At 47.1% G+C, this 20,000-nt stretch overlaps 1 protein-coding gene across 1 annotated transcript in view; it reads left to right on the top strand.

Moving 5' to 3' along the window:
• LOC112241633 (neuropilin and tolloid-like protein 1) overlaps positions 1-20,000 on the top strand; it is a 200,390-nt gene that overhangs the window by 162,920 nt on the left and 17,470 nt on the right. The window contains exon 6 of the mRNA XM_042308459.1: positions 8,425-8,653. Coding sequence (XP_042164393.1) covers positions 8,425-8,653 — 229 coding nt within the window. The remainder of the gene's footprint in view (positions 1-8,424; positions 8,654-20,000) is intronic.

The following is a 20,000-nucleotide window of genomic DNA, read 5'->3' as shown; positions in this document are numbered from 1 at the left end:
TTAAACTCAGTTGACATATACCTTAGCCAAATACATTTAAACTCAGTTTACATATACCTTAGCCAAATACATTTAAACTCAGTTGACATATACCTTAGCCAAATACATTTAAACTCAGTTTACATATACCTTAGCCAAATACATTTAAACTCAGTTTACATATACCTACATATGCCAAATACATTTAAACTCAGTTTACATATACCTTAGCCAAATACATTTAAACTCAGTTTACATATACCTTAGCCAAATACATTTAAACTCAGTTGACATATACCTTAGCCAAATACATTTAAACTCAGTTTACATATACCTTAGCCAAATACATTTAAACTCAGTTTACATATACCTACATATGCCAAATACATTTAAACTCAGTTTTTTTTTCTTCATTTCTGACATTTAATCCTAGTTAACATTCCCTGTTTTAGGTCAGTTAGAATCACCACTTTATTTTAAGAATGTGAAATGTCAGAATAATAGCAGGGAGAATGATTTATTTCAGCTTTTCTTTCTTTCATCACATTCCAAGTGAGTCAGAAATTTACATACAATCAATTAGTATTTGGTAGCATTGCCTTTAAATTGTTTAACATAGCGCCACATTCAAATAATATTTATAAAAATATTTATATTCATGAAATCACAAGTGCATTATAGCAAAACACAGCTTAGGCTTTTGTTAATCCACCTGTCATGTCAGATTTGGAAAATATGCTTTACAGCAAAAGCAATCCAAGCGTTTGTGTAAGTTTATCGATCGCGCGACAAAACATTATGAACACCTAGCATCAAGTAGCTTGGTCACAAAAATCAGAAAAGCAATCAAATTAATCGTTTATCTTTGATGATTTTTGGCTGTTTTCACTCACGAGACTCCCAGTTACACAATAAATGTTCCTTTTGTTCCATAAAGATTATTTTTATATCCAAAATACCTCAGTTTGTTTGGCGCATTATGTTCAGAAATCCACAGGAAAGAGTGGTCACGACAACGCAGACAAATTCCAAATAGTAATGTCCACAGAAACATGTCAAACGTTTTTTTATAATCAATCCTCAGGTTGTTTTTATAATATATAATCGATAATATATCAACCGCAACTGTCTTTTTCAATAGGAGATGGAAAGGCAATGGCTGCCCAAACTTTGTTACGCATACAAAACACTGCTGGCACCCAGCCATACAATGACACGATGTTATCTTTCTCGCTCATTTTTTCAAAATAAAAGCCTGAAACTATGTTTAAAGACTGTTGACACCTTGAGGAAGCGATAGGAAAAGGAATCTGGTTGATATCCCTTTAAATGGAGCAAAGGCAGGCTATGGAACATGGAGTTTTCAAAATAGAAGCCACTTCCTGGTTTGATTTTCCTCAGGATTTTGCCTGCAATATCAGTTCTGTTATACTCACAGACAATATGTTGACAGTTTTGGAAACTTTAGAGTGTTTTATATCCAATACTAATAATGATATGCATATATTAGCAACTGAGACTGAGGAGCAGACCGTTTACTTTGGGCAACTTATTCATCCAAGCTACTCAATGCTGCCCCCCAGCCATAAGAAGTTAACTTCCTGACTGATGTCTTGAGATGTTGCTTCAATATATCCACATCATTTTCCTACCTCGTGAAGCCATCTATTTTATGAAGTGCACCAGTCCCTCCTGCAGCAAAGTACCCCCACAACATGATGCTGCCACCCCCATGCTTCACGGTTGGGATGGTGTTCTTCGGCTTGCAAGCTCCCGTTTTCCTCCTAACAAAACGATGGTCATTATGGCCAAACAGTTAAATTTTGTTTCATCAGACCAGAGGGCATTTCTCCAAAAGGTCTGTTTTGGAGCAGTGGCTTCTTCCTTTCTGAGCGGCCTTCAAGTTATGTCGATATAGAACTCGTTTTACTGTGGATATAGATACTTTTGAACCTGTTTCCCCCAGCATCTTCGCAAGGTCCTTTGCTGTTGTTCTGGGATTGATTTGCACTTTTCGCACCAAAGTAGTTTCATCTCTAGGAGACAGAACGTGTCTCCTTCCTGAGTGGTATAACGGCTGCGTGGTCCCATGGTGTTTATACTTGCGTACTATTGTTTGTACAGATGAACGTAGTACCTTCAGGCTTTTGTAAATTGCTCCCAAGGATGAACCAGACTTGTGGAGGTCTACAATTTTTTTCTGAGGTCTTGGCTGATTTCTTTTGATTTTCCCATGATATCAAGAGGCACTGAGTTTGAAGGTAAGCCTTGAAATACATCCACAAGTACATCTCCAATTGACTCGAATTATGTAAATTATCCTATCAGAAGCTCCTAAAGCCAAGACATCATGTTCTAGAATTTTCCAAGCTGTTTAAAGGCACAGTCGACTTAGTGTATGTAAACTTCTGACCCACTGGAATTGAGATACAGTGAATAATAAGTGGAAGAATCTGTCGGTAAACAATTGTTGGAAAAATTACTTGTGTCATGCCAAAACAATAGTTTGTTAACAGGACATTTGTGGAGTGGTTGAAAAACTAATTTTAATGACTCATAGCGTATGTAAACTTCTGACTTCAACTGTAAATGTACATAAATAATTAGCCTACATGTCAAAGTGTAGTTGATAGCTATTGGCTATAGCCTGTTATGTCACATTGTAGGTGGTAGCTATTCTCTACAGCCTGCCATGTCACAGTGTAGGTGATAGCTATTGGCTACAGCCTGTCATGTCACAGTGTAGGTGATAGCTATTGGCTACAACCTGTCATGTCACGTTGTAGGTGATAGCTATTGGCTACAGCCTGTCATGTCACGTTGTAGGTGATAGCTATTGGCTACAACCTGTCATGTCACGGTCTAGGTGATAGCAATTGGCTACAGCTTGTCTTGTAACAGTGTAGGTGATAGCTATTGGCTACAGCTTGTCTTGTGACAGTGTAGGTGATAGCTATTGGCTACAACCTGTCATGTCACGGTCTAGGTGATAGCAATTGGCTACAGCTTGTCTTGTAACAGTGTAGGTGATAGCTATTGACTACAGCTTGTCTTGTGACAGTGTAGGTGATAGCTATTGGCTACAGCCTGTCATGTTCAGACGATGCGGATATGAGGGAGTCGCATTAAAATGTAGCCAAACTTTAATTAAACTTTTAGTTACATACACTACATGACCAAAAGTATGTGGACACCTGCTGGTCAAATATTTCATTCCAAAATCTTGGGCATTAATATGGAGTTAGTCCCCACTTTTCTGCTATAACAGCCACTCTCCTGGGAAGGCTTTCCACTAGATGTTCGAACATTGCTGCGGGGACTTCAGCGACAAGAGCATTAGTGAGGTCAAGCACTGATGTTTGGCGGCTAGGCCTGGCTTGCAGTCGGCATTCCAATTCATTCCAGAGGTGTTCAATGGGGTTGAGTTCAGGGCTCTGTGCAGTCCAGGTAAGTTCTGATCTCGACACACTGATCTCGACAAACCATTTCTGTGTGGACCTTGCTTTGTGCTTGGGGGCATTGTCATGCTGAAATGGGAAATGGCCTTCTCCAAACTGTTGCCACGAAGTTGGTAGCACAGTGTCGTCTAGAATGTCATTGTATGCTCTAGCGTTAAGACTTCCCTTCACTGGAACTAAGGGGCCTGAACCGTGAAAAACAGCCCCAGACCATTATTCCTCCTCCACCAAACTTTACAGTTGGCACTATATCAATTGGGGCAGCTAGCATTCTCATGGCATCTGCCAAACCCACATTTGTCCATCGGACTGCCAGATGGGGAAGAGTGATTCATCAAATTCAGAGTGAATTTGTTTCCACTGTTCCAGAGTCCAATGGCAGTGAGCTTTACACCACTCCAGTCGATGCTTGGCATTGCACATGGTGATCTTAGGCTTGTGTGTAGCTGCTCGTCCATGGAAACCCATTTCATGAAGCTCCTGACGAACATACAGCACATACAGTTGACTGGGGGCAGCTCTAGCAGGGCAGAAAGTTGACTAACTAACTTGTTGGAAAGGTGGCATCTTATGACGGTGCCACGTTGAAAGTCACTGAGCTCTTCAGTAATGACATTCTACTGCCAATGTTTGTGTATGGAGAATGCACGGCTGTGTGCTCAATTTTATACACCTTTCAGCAACGGGTGTGGCTGAAATAGCCAAATCCACTCATTTTGTATATGTAATGTGTATATATAGGCTAAACACCAGTCATGTTTTGACAAATATAACGTAGGATCATTATTCATATCTAAAGGCTGGAAGATCAGTGTTGGTTGGCATACATGATGTACTGTTACTTCAGATAGGAGAGGAAGGACCGTGTCTGTTGTCCACCCTGCAACATGAGAAAGGCCTGTGTCTGTTGCACCCTGCAACATGAGAAAGGCCCGTGTCTGTTGTCCAACCTGCAACATGAGAAAGGCCCGTGTCTGTTGTCCAACCACTGTCCCAGAGTATGTCCAAACACTGTCCCAGAGTATGTCCAACCACTGTCCCAGAGTATGTCCAACCACTGTCCCAGAGTATGTCCAAACACTGTCCCAGAGTATGTCCAAACACTGTCCCAGAGTATGTCCAAACACTGTCCCAGAGTATGTCCAAACACTGTCCCAGAGTATGTCCAACCACTGTCCCAGAGTATGTCCAAACACTGTCCCAGAGTATGTCCAACCACTGTCCCAGAGTATGTCCAACCACTGTCCCAGAGTATGTCCAACCACTGTCCCAGAGTATGTCCAAACACTGTCCCAGAGTATGTCCAACCACTGTCCCGGAGTATGTTTGGAATATTTAATTTATCATACAGAAGGACTGACCAATAGATGAAATCAACGTTTGTACTATGTGTGATAGTAGATTGACATAAACTAGTGCTTTTGCTGTTTGTTAGGCCTACTCACCTTGTAGGTTAAAGTACAGTAAATATGGACAGTTCGTCCAACATCTTCAATAAGCGCCTGGGGATTCGATAAGGACTCGTGCCGTCGCATCCCCGATGTGTCTGTCTTCTGTTGTAGCCTACTTCGGAGCTGCGATGCCTGTAAGAAGAACCCGATCACATGACGGGCATTGGCTAATAAGAATTTAGATATCTGAGAAAGCGATATGAGTGAGAGCTGCTTTCGCAGCACAGAGATTGACAGCCGGGTTGAAGGGAATTATTATATTCAGCCCAAGGGCACAATGGCCACACCCTTTTTTTAGGAGCCATTACGGCCACAGCCTAGACATTGTCCTGCGTGAAAAGCCCAGAAGGGTGGCAGTTTCGGAGATTCTGCGAATCTGTGTCCACGACCAATAAACTTTGATTGTTTAATATTTCAAACAGCCTGGCTGTGATGTGTGAAGGTAAGAAGTGACTGCTTTCTTTCAGTGTTCTGTGATGAGGCTCAAATGTCAGTGGTCAGTCCTTCTAAGAGAGAGAAGAAGACTTGGATGTGTCTTACTGTGTGAAACCGAGCGAGTGAACCGTTGAATGATTCATCGACAACTTCTCCGGTCTCTCAGTAGTGCTGTGTGTGATGACTGTAAGTTTTGTCGAGTAAAGACACACGTTTGATCTAGCAGACCCACAGACATGAATGAGAGTGCAAACCTAAGAGCTCCTCTCAGTCTGTTTGAAGAAGTTTATCATGATCTGATTGGACACTGCTGTCATTGCAAGGCGTTGTCCTTACTGCTGAGGATGTGACGACTGAATACAGCAAGAAGGAATGACTCAACATTTATCTCTCTCTTCCATTTTTCCCTGCCTGCTGTTTTCCCTCTACCCATTTCTCCTTCTCGATATCTGTTGACATCTCTATCCCTCATCCTCCTTACTCTTAGATTCTATCTTTATGCTTTGTCTCCTTGTCAATTCCCATCCACTTCGCTTCTCTCTCTCTCTTCCCTCTTTCTCCCTCAACCCCTCCTATCTCTGTCTCTCTTCCCTCTTTCTCCCTCAACCCCTCCTATCTCTCTCTTCCTTCCTTCTTTCTACCTCAACCCCTCCTATCTCTCTCTCTCTTCCCTCTTTCTCCCTCAACCCCTCCTATCTCTGTCTCCCTTCCTTCTTTCTCCTTCAACCCCTCCTATCTCTCTCTCTCTTCCCTCTTTCTCCCTCAACCCCTCCTATCTCTGTCTCTCTTCCCTCTTTCTCCCTCAACCCCTCCTATCTCTGTCTCTCTTGCCTCTTTCTCCCTCAACCCCTCCTATCTCTCTCTCTCTTCCTTCTTTCTCCCTCAACCCCTCCTATCTCTGTCTCTCTTCCCTCTTTCTCCCTCAACCCCTCCTATCTCTGTCTCTCTTCCTACTTTCTCCCTCAACCCCTCCTATCTCTGTCTCTCTTCCTACTTTCTCCCTCAACCCCTCCTATCTCTGTCTCTCTTCCCTCTTTCTCCCTCAACCCCTCCTATCTCTGTCTCCCTTCCTTCTTTCTCCCTCAACAAATCCTATCTCTGTCTCTCTTCCTACTTTCTCCCTCAACCCCTCCTATCTCTCTCTCTTCCTTCTTTCTCCCTCAACCCCTCCTATCTCTCTCTCTTCCTTCTTTCTCCCTCAACCCCTTCTATCTCTCTCTCTCTTCCTTCTTTCTCCCACAACCCCTCCTATCTCTGTCTCTCTTCCTACTTTCTCCCTCAACCCCTCCTATCTCTCTCTCTCTTCCTACTTTCTCCCACAACCCCTCCTATCTCTCTCTCTCTTCCTTCTTTCTCCCTCAACCCCTCCTATCTCTCTCTCTTCCCTCTTTCTCCCTCAACCCCTCCTATCTCTCTCTCTCTTCCTTCTTTCTCCCTCAACCCCTCCTATCTCTGTCTCTCTTCCTACTTTCTCCCTCAACCCCTCCTATCTCTGTCTCTCTTCCTACTTTCTCCCTCAACCCCTCCTATCTCTGTCTCTCTTCCTACTTTCTCCCTCAACCCCTCCTATCTCTCTCTCTCTTCCTACTTTCTCCCTCAACCCCTCCTATCTCTCTCTCTCTTCCTACTTTCTCCCTCAACCCCTCCTATCTCTGTCTCTTTTTCAATTCAATTCAAGGGGCTTTATTGGCATGGGAAACATGTGTTAACATTGCCAAAGCTAGTGAGGTAGATAATATATATAATAATCTTTCTCTCTGTCTTTCTCTCTCTCGCTCTTTCTCTTTTCCTTCCATTTGTTTTCTCTCTCCCTCCACACCTTCTCTCTCTCTCTCTCCCTCCACACCTTCTCTCTCTTCTCTCCCTCCACACTTCTCTCTCTCTCCCTCCACACCTTCTCTCTCTCTCTCCCTCCACACCTTCTCTCTCTCTCTCTCCTCTCCACACCTTCTCTCTCTCTCTCTCTCCTCCAAACCTTCTCTCTCTCTCTCTCCCTCCACACCTTCTCTCTCTCTCTCTCCCTCCACACTTCTTTCTCTCTTTCTCTCTCTCTCCCTCCACACCTTCTCTCTCTCTCTCTCCCTCCACACCTTCTCTCTCTCTCTCTCCCTCCACACCTTCTTTCTCTCTCTCTCCCTCCACACCTTCTTTCTCTCTCTCTCCCTCCACACCTTCTCTCTCTCTCTCCCTCCACACCTTCTCTCTCTCTCTCTCCCTCCACACCTCTCTCTCTCTCCCTCCACACCTTCTCTCTCTCCCTCCACACCTTCTCTCTCCCTCTCTCTCCACCTCTCCTCTCTCCCTCTCTCTCCACCTCTCCTCTCTCCCTCTCCCTCCACACTTTCTCTCTCCCTCTCTCTCCACCTCTCCTCTCTCACTCGCCCTCACCCCTTCTCTCTCTCTCTCTCTCTCTCTCTCTCAATTAAATTTCAATTCAATTTAAGGGATTTATTAGCATGGGAAAAATAGGTTTACATTTCCAAAGCAAGTGAAATAGATAATAAACAAAAGGGAAATAAAGAATAAAAATGAACAGTAGACATTATTATTTAGACATTTTTGTGATTGTAAAGACATTTCAAGTATCATATTAGTGTTGTAATGATGTGCAAATAGTCTCTCTCTCTCCTTCCACCCACCTCTCTTTCCTCTCCCTCCACCCTCATCTCTTCCCTCACTCTCCACCCTCCTCTCTCTTCCCTCTCCCTCCACCCCTACTCTCCCTCCACCCTTCTCTCTTTTTCCTCTCCCTCCACCCCTTCTCTCTCTCTCCCTCCACCCCTCCTCTCTCCCTCCACCCTCCTCTCTTCCCTCATCCTCCACCCTCCTCTCTTTCCTCTCCCTCCACCCCTCCTCTCTTTTTCCTCTCCCTCAACCCTCTTCTCTCTCTCTCTGTCTCTCTCTCTCTCTCTGTCTCTCTTCCTTCCATTTGTCTTCTCTCTCTCTCCTCTCTTCACTCTCCCTCTTCCTCCACCCTCCTCTCTTTTTCCTAACCCTCCACCCTCTCTTTCTCTCTCCTGACACCTCTCCTCTCTCCCTCCACCCTCTCTCTCTCCTCTTTTCCCTCTCCCTCCACCCCTCCTCTCTCCCTCCACCCCCAGATCTACCTGCGTTTCCTGGACTATGAGATGCAGAACAGTAATGAGTGTAAGCGTAACTTTGTGGCGGTGTACGACGGCAGTGCGTCCGTGGAGGACCTGAAGAACAAGTTCTGCTCTACGGTGGCCAACGACGTGATGCTGGTGTCCACCACGGGGGTGATCAGGATGTGGGCCGACCAGGGCAGCAGAAGGAGCCACTTCAGGATACTCTTCACCACCTTCCAAGAACGTAAGACTGTTGGTGATGTGCACATACACATTCACTCATATCCTGGCAGTGTTGTCAGGGCTGACCGGAAATACACAGATGCGTGTTGCTAGACCAGTCATCATGATACATTGGCTATGTATGTTGTGTCAATGGAAAAGCTATGCAGTCAAGACATTTACTGGAAAATGAACAATCTAGTGGGGATGGGATGGCCTACATTAATGTATGGATAGGGTACATGAACGCCCCTAACACTCATAGCGTGACCCCCTAACCACATGTCTGCAGTGTTAAACAGACCCCATAACAACCCACGTAGTGGCGGCCATTAAATAAAAACAGGAGCATATATATATATAAAAATATATATATATACAGTCGGGAGAACAAGTATTTGATACACTGCTGATTTTGCAGGTTTTCCTACTTACAAAGCATGTAGAGGTATGTCATTTTTATCATAGGTACACTTCAACTGTGAGAGACGGAATCTAAAACAAAAATCCAGAAAATCACATTGTATGATTTTTAAGTAATTATATATATATATATATATAGAGAGAGCACGAGAGGAGAGAGAGAGGGAGAGGGGAGAGAGAGAGAGAGAGAGAGAGAGAGAGAGAGAGAGAGAGAGAGAGAGAGGGAGAGGAGAGGGAGAGGAGAGAGAGAGAGAGAGAGATATGTGCATAACTGTAATCTGCTTTACTGATTTTGTAACACGTCAGTTGATTGTGTTCATATCCTCTTGAATGTTTGATTGGCTGGTATGAGCTGGAACAACAACTGTTAGAATCATGTTACACTACTGGTCAACAGTTTTAGAACGCCTACTCATTCAAGGGTTTAAGTTTAGTTAGTTAGTTAGTTAGTTAGTTTAAACGTATGGGTTCATTGACTGTAGAGTTAGCCCCGAGGGAATGGTCTTCTCTCTTCCCTCTTTCTCCCTCCACCCTGTAACACAGACGCTGGGAGTCGAGAAGCAAGTACTGAGGATGAATTTAATAATACAATAAACATGGAACAATACAAAACAAGAGTAGCGTCTGGACATGAAAAACACAAGTAATAGTGCCTGGGGACAGAACTGAAGGGACAGACAGATACAGGGGAGGTCATCCTAGAAGTGATGCGTCCAGGTGAGTGTCATGAGGTGCAGGTGCACTTAACGATGCTGGCAGGTGTGGTGCTGGTGACGTCGAGCGCCGGAGAGGGGGAGAGGGAGTAGACGTGACACACCCCTCCTCTCTCTCTTTCTCTCTTCCTTCCATTTGTGTTCTCGCTCTCCTCTCTCTCTTCACCCTCCCTCTTCCTCCACACCTCCTCTCTCTCACTCTCTCTTTCTCTCTTCCTTCCATTTGTGTTCTCTCTCTCTCCTCTCTCTTCACCCTCCCTCTTCCTCCACACCTCCTCTCTCTCACTCTCTCTTTCTCTTTCTCTCTTCCTTCCATTTGTCTTCTCTCTCTCTCCTCTCTCTCTTCACCCTCCCTCTTCCTCCACATCCACACCTACTCTCTCTTCACTCTCCCTCTTCCTCCACATCCACACCTCCTCTCTCTCTCTTTCTCTCTTCCTTCCATTTGTCTTCTCTCTCTCTCCTCTCTCTTCACTCTCTCTTCCTCCACACCTCCTCTCTCTCTCTCTCTCTTCACCCTCCCTCTTCCTCCACACCTCCTCTCTCTCTCTTTCTCTCTTCCTTTTCATTTGTCTTCTCTCTCTCTCTCTCTCTCTTCACTCTCCCTCTTCCTCCACACCTCCTCTCTCTCTCTCTCTCTCTCTTTCTCTCTTCCTTCCATTTGTCTTCTCTCTCTTCTCCTCTCTCTTCTCTCTCCTCTCCCTCCTCTCTTCACCTCCCTCTTCCTCCACACCTCCTCTCTCTCTCTTCACTCTCCCTCTTCCTCCACACCTCCTCTCTCTCTTTCTCTCTTCCTTCCATTTGTCTTCTCTCTCTCCTCTCTCTTCACTCTCTCTTCCTCCACACCTCCTCTCTCTCTCTTCTCTTCCTCTTCCTCCACACCTCCTCTCTCTCTTTATCTCTTCCTTCCTCCTCACCTCCTCTCTCTCTTTCTCTCTTCCTCCCACCTCCCTTCTCACTCTTTCTTCCTTCTCTCTTCACTCTCTCTTCCTCTCCTCTCTCTCTTTCTCTCTTCCTTCCATTTGTCTTCTCTCTCTCTCTCTTCTCTCCCTCTTCCTCCACACCTCCTCTCTCTCTCTCACTCTCTCTCTTCCTCCATACCTACTCTCTCTTCACTCTCTCTTCCTCCACACCTCCTCTCTCTCTTTCTCTCTTCCTTCCATTTGTCTTCTCTCTCTCTCCTCTCTCTCTTCACTCTCTCTTCCTCCACACCTCCTCTCTCTCTTTCTCTCTTCCTTCCATTTGTCTTCTCTCTCTCCTCTCTCTTCACTCTCTCTTCCTCCACACCTCCTCTCTCTCACTCTCTCTCTCTCTTTCTCTCTTCCTTCCATTTGTCTTCTCTCTCTCTCCTCTCTCTTCACTCTCTCTTCCTCCACACCTCCTCTCTCTCTCTCTCTTCACTCTCCTCTTCCTCCACACCTCCTCTCTCTCTTTCTCTCTTCCTTCCATTTGTCTTCTCTCTCTCTCTCTCTTCACTCTCTCTTCCTCCATACCTCCTCTCTCTCTCTCTCTTCACTCTCCCTCTTCCTCCACACCTCTCTTTCTCTCTTCCTTCCATTTGTCTTCTCTCTCTCTCCTCTCTCTTCACTCTCTCTTCCTCCACACCTCCTCTCTCTCTCTCTCTCTTCACTCTCCCTCTTCCTCCACACCTCCTCTCTCTCTTTCTCTCTTCCTTCCATTTGTCTTCTCTCTCTCTCCTCTCTCTCTTCACTCTCCCTCTTCCTCCACACCTCCTCTCTCTCACTCTCTCTCTTCCTCCATACCTCCTCTCTCTCACTCTCTCTCTTCCTCCACACCTCCTCTCTCTCTCCTCTCTCTTCACTCCCTCTTCCTCCACACCTCCTCTCTCTCTCTCTCTTCACCCTCCCTCTTCCTCCACACCTCTCTCTCTCTCTCTCTCTCTTCACCCTCCCTCTTCCTCCACACCTCCTCTCTCCATCCACCCTCCTCTCTCTCAGATAGTGTGTGTGTGTGTGTGTGTGTGTGTGTGTGTGTGTGTGTGTGTGTGTGTGTGTGTGTGTGTGTGTGTGTGTGTGTGTGTGTGTGTGTGTGTGTGTGTGTGTGTGTGTGTGTGTGTGAATAGGCAGTGCAGTTGTTTCCACTTTTTGAGGCCTATCCACTGAATGAAGCCAGGCTGTGCCGTTTCCCGGTAACACTGATGCCTAAGTCACTCAACCGATACCCAGCAGGTCCGTCTGCTAGAACTGCGTTCAGAACCACAGAGCAACACCATCAACACTATTTAAACATGCAGGCAGAACCAGGCAATATGCAGGCAGAACCAGGCAATATGCAGGCAGAACCAGGCAATATGCAGGTAGAACCAGGCAATATGCAGGCAGAACCAGGCAATATGCAGGCAGAACCAGGCAATATGCAGGCAGAACCAGGCAATATGCAGGCAGAACCAGGCAATATGCAGGCAGAACCAGGCAATATGCAGGCAATATGCAGGCAGAACCAGGCAATATGCAGGCAGAACCAGGCAATGTGCAGGCAGAACCAGGCAATATGCAGGTAGAACCAGGCAATATGCAGGCAGAACCAGGCAATATGCAGGTAGAACCAGGCAATATGCAGGCAGAACCAGGCAACATGCAGGCAGAACCAGGCAATATGCAGGCAGAACCAGGCAATATGCAGGCAGAACCAGGCAATATGCAGGTAGAACCAGGCAATATGCAGGCAGAACCAGGCAATATGCAGGCAGAACCAGGCAATATGCAGGCAGAACCAGGCAATATGCAGGTAGAACCAGGCAATATGCAGGTAGAACCAGGCAATATGCAGGCAGAACCAGGCAATATGCAGGCAGAACCAGGCAATATGCAGGCAGAACCAGGCAATATGCAGGTAGAACCAGGCAATATGCAGGCAGAACCAGGCAATATGCAGGCAGAACCAGGCAATATGCAGGCAGAACCAGGCAATATGCAGGTAGAACCAGGCAATATGCAGGCAGAACCAGGCAATATGCAGGTATACCACATCTCTTCGGCTGATCCTCAGCTACACCCTGTAGACTAAAGACAAAAGTCACTGTTTAATAGCCTTGAAACACTAACAATGTCTCAGCAGATACCGAGTCAGAAACCCAGTCAGATACCGAGTCAGAAACCCAGTCAGATACCGAGTCATAAACCCAGTCAGATACCGAGTCATAAACCCAGTCAGATACCGAGTCATAAACCCAGTCATAAACCCAGTCATAAACCCAGTCATAAACCCAGTCATAAACCCAGTCAGATACCCAGTCAGAAACCCAGTCAGAAACCCAGTCAGATACCCAGTCAGATACCCAGTCAGATACCCAGTCAGATACCCAGTCAGAAACCCAGTCAGAAACCCAGTCAGATACCCAGTCAGATACCCAGTTAGAAACCCAGTCAGATACCCAGTCAGATACCCAGTCAGATACCCAGTCAGATACCCAGTCAGAAATCCAGTCAGAAATCCAGTCAGATACCCAGTCAGATACCCAGTCAGAAACCCAGTCAGATACCGAGTCAGAAACCCAGTCAGATACCGAGTCATAAACCCAGTCAGATACCGAGTCATAAACCCAGTCAGATACCGAGTCATAAACCCAGTCAGATACCGAGTCATAAACCCAGTCATAAACCCAGTCATAAACCCAGTCATAAACCCAGTCATAAACCCAGTCAGATACCCAGTCAGAAACCCAGTCAGAAACCCAGTCAGATACCCAGTCAGATACCCAGTCAGATACCCAGTCAGATACCCAGTCAGAAACCCAGTCAGAAACCCAGTCAGATACCCAGTCAGATACCCAGTTAGAAACCCAGTCAGATACCCAGTCAGATACCCAGTCAGATACCCAGTCAGATACCCAGTCAGAAATCCAGTCAGAAATCCAGTCAGATACCCAGTCAGATACCCAGTCAGAAACCCAGTCAGATACCCAGTCAGAAACCCAGTCAGATACCCAGTCAGAAACCCAGTCAGAAACCCAGTCAGATACCCAGTCAGATACCCAGTCAGAAACCCAGTCAGATACCCAGTCAGAAACCCAGAGTTTACAGCTGCATTCACAACCTCTCTGCAACATCCTAACCAGGGTTCTCCAACTGGTGGCCTGCGAGTGATTGGCTGCAGATGAGTTTGGATTTACCTCTTCATAAGGTCATCTGTGTCTCTGTGGAGTGATGGGAAGAGAGACAGAGAGAGAGGGACAGCCCTCCCCTTGGTGGTAAGAACTGGTACTGTGTTCAGGAAGAGAGAGACAGAGAGAGAGGGACAACCCTCCCCTTGGTGGTAAGAACTGGTACTGTGTTCAGGAAGAGCGAGACAGAGAGAGAGGGACAGCCCTCCCCTTGGTGGTAAGAACTGGTACTGTGTTCAGGAAGAGAGAGACAGAGAGAGAGGGACAACCCTCCCCTTGGTGGTAAGAACTGGTACTGTGTTCAGGAAGAGCGAGACAGAGAGAGAGGGACAACCCTCCCCTTGGTGGTAAGAACTGGTACTGTGTTCAGGAAGAGAGAGACAGAGAGAGAGGGACAACCCTCCCCTTGGTGGTAAGAACTGGTACTGTGTTCAGGAAGAGCGAGACAGAGAGAGAGGGACAACCCTCCCCTTGGTGGTAAGAACTGGTACTGTGTTCAGGAAGAGAGAGACAGAGAGAGAGGGACAACCCTCCCCTTGGTGGTAAGAACTGGTACTGTGTTCAGGAAGAGCGAGACAGAGAGAGAGGGACAACCCTCCCTTGGTGGTAAGAACTGGTACTGTGTTCAGGAAGAGAGAGACAGAGAGAGAGGGACAACCCTCCCCTTGGTGGTAAGAACTGGTACTGTGTTCAGGAAGAGCGAGACAGAGAGAGAGGGACAACCCTCCCCTTGGTGGTAAGAACTGGTACTGTGTTCAGGAAGAGCGAGACAGAGAGAGAGGGACAACCCTCCCCTTGGTGGTAAGAACTGGTACTGTGTTCAGGAAGAGAGAGACAGAGAGAGAGGGACAGCCCTCCCCTTGGTGGTAAGAACTGGTACTGTGTTCAGGAAGAGCGAGACAGAGACGGAGATGAGTCCTAATTCGGGCTGTTATTATTCCCCTGGATCAGGGATGGAAACCCTCTTCCATCATTCAGGTGATTCTACCTCAGACAGCAAATCAAATCAAATTGTATTTGTCACACACGCCGAATACAACGGGTATAGACAATACAGTGAAATGTTTACTGACGAGCCCTTAACCAACAATGGTTTTTAAGAGGTTTTAAGAAAAAAGTAAAGTAAAAAATAGATAAGTAAAACAGAAAATAAAAGTAACAAATAATTAAAGAGCAGCAGTAAAATAACAATAACGATGTTATATTCAGGAGATACCGGTACAGAGTCAATGTGGAGGCTATATACAGGGTGTTACAGTACAGAGTCAATGAGGAGGCTATATACAGGGTGTTACAGTACAGAGTCAATGTGGAGGCTATATACAGGGGGTACCGGTACAGAGTCAATGTATGGGGGCACCGGTTAGTCGAGGCAATTGAGGTAATATGTACATGTAGGTAGAGTTAAAGTGACTATGCATAGATAATAAACAGAGAGCAGCAGCAGAGTTAAAGAGGGGGTTGGGTAGCCATTTGATTAGGTGTTCAGGAGTCTTATGGCTTGGGGGTAGAAGCTGTTAAGAAGCCTCTTGGACCTAGACTTGGTGCTCCGGTACCACTTGCCTTGCGTTAGCAGAGAGAACAGTCTATGACTAGGGTGGCTGGAGTCTTTGAACATTTTTAGGGCCTTCCTCTGACACCGCCTGGTATAGAGGTCCTGGATGGCAGGAAGCTTGGCCCCGGTGATGTACTGGGCTGTACCCTCTGAGTGGTTTAATGGGCTCCTCTGTACCAGACATCAGTGTGGTTTAATGGGCTCCTCTGTACCAGACCGCAGTGTGGTTTAATGGGCTCCTCTGTACCAGACAGCAGTGTGGTTTAATGGGCTCCTCTGTACCAGACCGCAGTGTGGTTTAATGGGCTCCTCTGTACCAGACCGCAGTGTGGTTTAATGGACTCCTCTGTACCAGACAACAGTGTGGTTTAATGGACTCCTCTGTACCAGACAACAGTGTGGTTTAATGGGCTCCTCTGTACCAGACAGCAGTGTGGTTTAATGGACTCCTCTGTACCAGACAACAGTGTGGTTTAATGGGCTCCTCTGTACCAGACAACAGTGTGGTTTAATGGGCTCCTCTGTACCAGACAACAGTGTGGTTTAATGGGCTCCTCTGTACCAGACAGCAGTGTGGTTTAATGGGCTCCTCTGTACCAGACAGCAGTGTGGTTTAATGGGCTCCTCTGTACCAGACAGCAGTGTGGTTTAATGGGCTCCTCTGTACCAGACATCAGTGTGGTTTAATGGGCTCCTCTGTACCAGACCGCAGTGTGGTTTAATGGACTCCTCTGTACCAGACAACAGTGTGGTTTAATGGGCTCCTCTGTACCAGACAACAGTGTGGTTTAATGGGCTCCTCTGTACCAGACAACAGTGTGGTTTAATGGGCTCCTCTGTACCAGACAGCAGTGTGGTTTAATGGACTCCTCTGTACCAGACAACAGTGTGGTTTAATGGGCTCCTCTGTACCAGACAACAGTGTGGTTTAATGGGCTCCTCTGTACCAGACAGCAGTGTGGTTTAATGGACTCCTCTGTACCAGACATCAGTGTGGTTTAATGGGCTCCTCTGTACCAGACCGCAGTGTGGTTTAATGGACTCCTCTGTACCAGACAACAGTGTGGTTTAATGGGCTCCTCTGTACCAGACAACAGTGTGGTTTAATGGGCTCCTCTGTACCAGACAGCAGTGTGGTTTAATGGGCTCCTCTGTACCAGACAGCAGTGTGGTTTAATGGGCTCCTCTGTACCAGACAACAGTGTGGTTTAATGGGCTCCTCTGTACCAGACAGCAGTGTGGTTTAATGGGCTCCTCTGTACCAGACCGCAGTGTGGTTTAATGGGCTGCTCTGTACCAGACAGCAGTGTGGTTTAATGGGCTCCTCTGTACCAGACAACAGTGTGGTTTAATGGGCTCCTCTGTACCAGACAGCAGTGTGGTTTAATGGGCTCCTCTGTACCAGACAACAGTGTGGTTTAATGGACTCCTCTGTACCAGACCGCAGTGTGGTTTAATGGGCTCCTCTGTACCAGACAGCAGTGTGGTTTAATGGACTCCTCTGTACCAGACCGCAGTGTGGTTTAATGGGCTCCTCTGTACCAGACAGCAGTGTGGTTTAATGGGCTCCTCTGTACCAGACAACAGTGTGGTTTAATGGACTCCTCTGTACCAGACCGCAGTGTGGTTTAATGGGCTCCTCTGTACCAGACAGCAGTGTGGTTTAATGGGCTCCTCTGTACCAGACAACAGTGTGGTTTAATGGACTCCTCTGTACCAGACCGCAGTGTGGTTTAATGGGCTGCTCTGTACCAGACCGCAGTGTGGTTTAATGGGCTCCTCTGTACCAGACAGCAGTGTGGTTTAATGGGCTCCTCTGTACCAGACAACAGTGTGGTTTAATGGACTCCTCTGTACCAGACAACAGTGTGGTTTAATGGGCTCCTCTGTACCAGACAACAGTGTGGTTTAATGGGCTCCTCTGTACTAGACAGCAGTGTGGTTTAATGCCGCATGCATTTGAATGCATACATCTGTGTGCGGGTGTGTGTGCATGTGTGCATGTGCGTGTGTGCGTGTGTGTGTGCATGTGTGTGTGTGCGTGTGTGCGTGTGTGTGTGCGTGTGTGTGTGCATGTGTGTGTGTGCTTTTGTGTGTGTGTGTGTGTGTGTGTGTGTGTGTGTGCGTGTGTGTGCTGGCGTGTATGCGTGCGTGCTTGTGTGCGTTTGCTTGCGTGCATGTGTGCGTGTGTGCATATGTGTTTGTGCATGTGTGTGTGTGCGTTTGTGTGCGCATTCGTGCGTACGTGTGTGCGTGTATGTGTGCGTGTCTGTGAGTGTTACCACTACCCTTTCCACAGCCTGTAAATAACCATAGTTTAAACACGCGCAGCCACCATACACTCTAACCAGATCCTACTGGAGACGGGTTGCACTGTGAACTGCTGCTCCCAACACTCTGCATGCAGCTTCTGATAAACGGGATGGCTTGGGAACTGACTTCAATCCTTTGATGCACTAAACCAGAACATGTGCACGTCCAGAATCATTCAAAAGAATGTATGTGAATTGGGACTGGTGGACTTTAATTCATTTAAATAGTTTGTTCTTATCCAATGTGCTCTTCTCAGGAGTCAACCCCTACATTCCGACCCTCTGTTCTCAGGAGTCAACTCCTACATCCCTCTGTTCTCAGGAGTCAACCCCTACATCCCTCTGTTCTCAGGAGTCTACCCCTACACCCCTCTGTTCTCAGGAGTCAACCCCTACATCCCTCTGTTCTCAGGAGTCTACCCCTACACCCCTCTGTTCTCAGGAGTCAACTCCTACATCCCTCTGTTCTCAGGAGTCTACCCCTACATCCCTCTGTTCTCCGGAGTCAACTCCTACATCCCTCTGTTCTCAGGAGTCTACCCCTACATCCCTCTGTTCTCCGGAGTCAACTCCTACATGCCTCTGTTCTCAGGAGTCAACCCCTACATCCTTACCCTCTGTTCTCAGGAGTCAACTCCTACATCCTTACCCTCTGTTCTCAGGAGTCAACCCCTACATCCCTCTGTTCTCAGGAGTCTACCCCTACATCCCTCTGTTCTCAGGAGTCAACCCCTACATCCCTCTGTTCTCAGGAGTCAACCCCTACCTCCCTACCCTCTGTTCTCCGGAGTCAACTCCTACATCCCTCTGTTCTCAGGAGTCAACTCCTACATGCCTCTGTTCTCAGGAGTCAACTCCTACATCCCTCTGTTCTCAGGAGTCTATCCCTACATCCCTCTGTTCTCAGGAGTCAACCCCTACATCCCTCTGTTCTCAGGAGTCTATCCCTACATCCCTCTGTTCTCCGGAGTCAACCCCTACATCCCTCTGTTCTCAGGAGTCTATCCCTACATCCCTCTGTTCTCAGGAGTCAACTCCTACATCCCTCTGTTCTCAGGAGTCTATCCCTACATCCCTCTGTTCTCAGGAGTCTACCCCTACATCCCTCTGTTCTCAGGAGTCTACCCCTACATCCCTCTGTTCTCAGGAGTCAACCCCTACATCCCTCTGTTCTCAGGAGTCAACTCCTACATCCCTCTGTTCTCAGGAGTCAACTCCTACATCCCTCTGTTCTCAGGAGTCAACCCCTACATCCCTACCCTCTGTTCTCAGGAGTCAACCCCTACATCCCTACCCTCTGTTCTCAGGAGTCAACCCTTACATCCCTCTGTTCTCAGGAGTCAACCCTTACATCCCTCTGTTCTCAGGAGTCTACCCCTACATCCCTCTGTTCTCAGGAGTCTACCCCTACATCCCTCTGTTCTCAGGAGTCAACCCCTACCTCCCTACCCTCTGTTCTCCGGAGTCAACTCCTACATCCCTCTGTTCTCAGGAGTCAACTCCTACATGCCTCTGTTCTCAGGAGTCAACCCCTGCATCCTCTGTTCTCAGGAGTCAACTCCTACATCCTTACCCTCTGTTCTCAGGAGTCAACCCCTACATCCCTCTGTTCTCAGGAGTCAACCCTACATCCCTACCCTCTGTTCTCAGGAGTCAACCCCTACATCCCTCTGTTCTCAGGAGTCTATCCCTACATCCCTCTGTTCTCAGGAGTCAACCCCTACATCCCTCTGTTCTCAGGAGTCTACCCCTACATCCCTCTGTTCTCAGGAGTCAACCCCTACACCCCTTCCCTCTGTTCTCAGGAGTCAACTCCTACATACCTCTGTTCTCAGGAGTCAACCCCTATATCCCTACCCTTTGTTCTCAGGAGTCAACTCCTACATCCCTCTGTTCTCAGGAGTCAACTCCTACATCCCTCTGTTCTCAGGAGTCAACTCCTACATGCCTCTGTTCTCAGGAGTCAACCCCTGCATCCCTCTGTTCTCAGGAGTCAACTCCTACATCCTTACCCTCTGTTCTCAGGAGTCAACCCCTACCTCCCTACCCTCTGTTCTCCGGAGTCAACTCCTACATCCCTCTGTTCTCAGGAGTCAACTCCTACATGCCTCTGTTCTCAGGAGTCAACCCCTGATCCCTCTGTTCTCAGGAGTCAACTCCTACATCCTTACCCTCTGTTCTCAGGAGTCAACCCCTACATCCCTCTGTTCTCAGGAGTCAACCCCTACATCCCTACCCTCTGT

This window comes from Oncorhynchus tshawytscha, linkage group LG29 (genome assembly GCF_018296145.1).
Source record: "Oncorhynchus tshawytscha isolate Ot180627B linkage group LG29, Otsh_v2.0, whole genome shotgun sequence".
NCBI classification, from domain to species: domain Eukaryota; kingdom Metazoa; phylum Chordata; class Actinopteri; order Salmoniformes; family Salmonidae; genus Oncorhynchus; species Oncorhynchus tshawytscha.
Note: the sequence above shows the minus strand (reverse complement) of the source record. Positions and strands in the feature narration are given on the sequence as shown.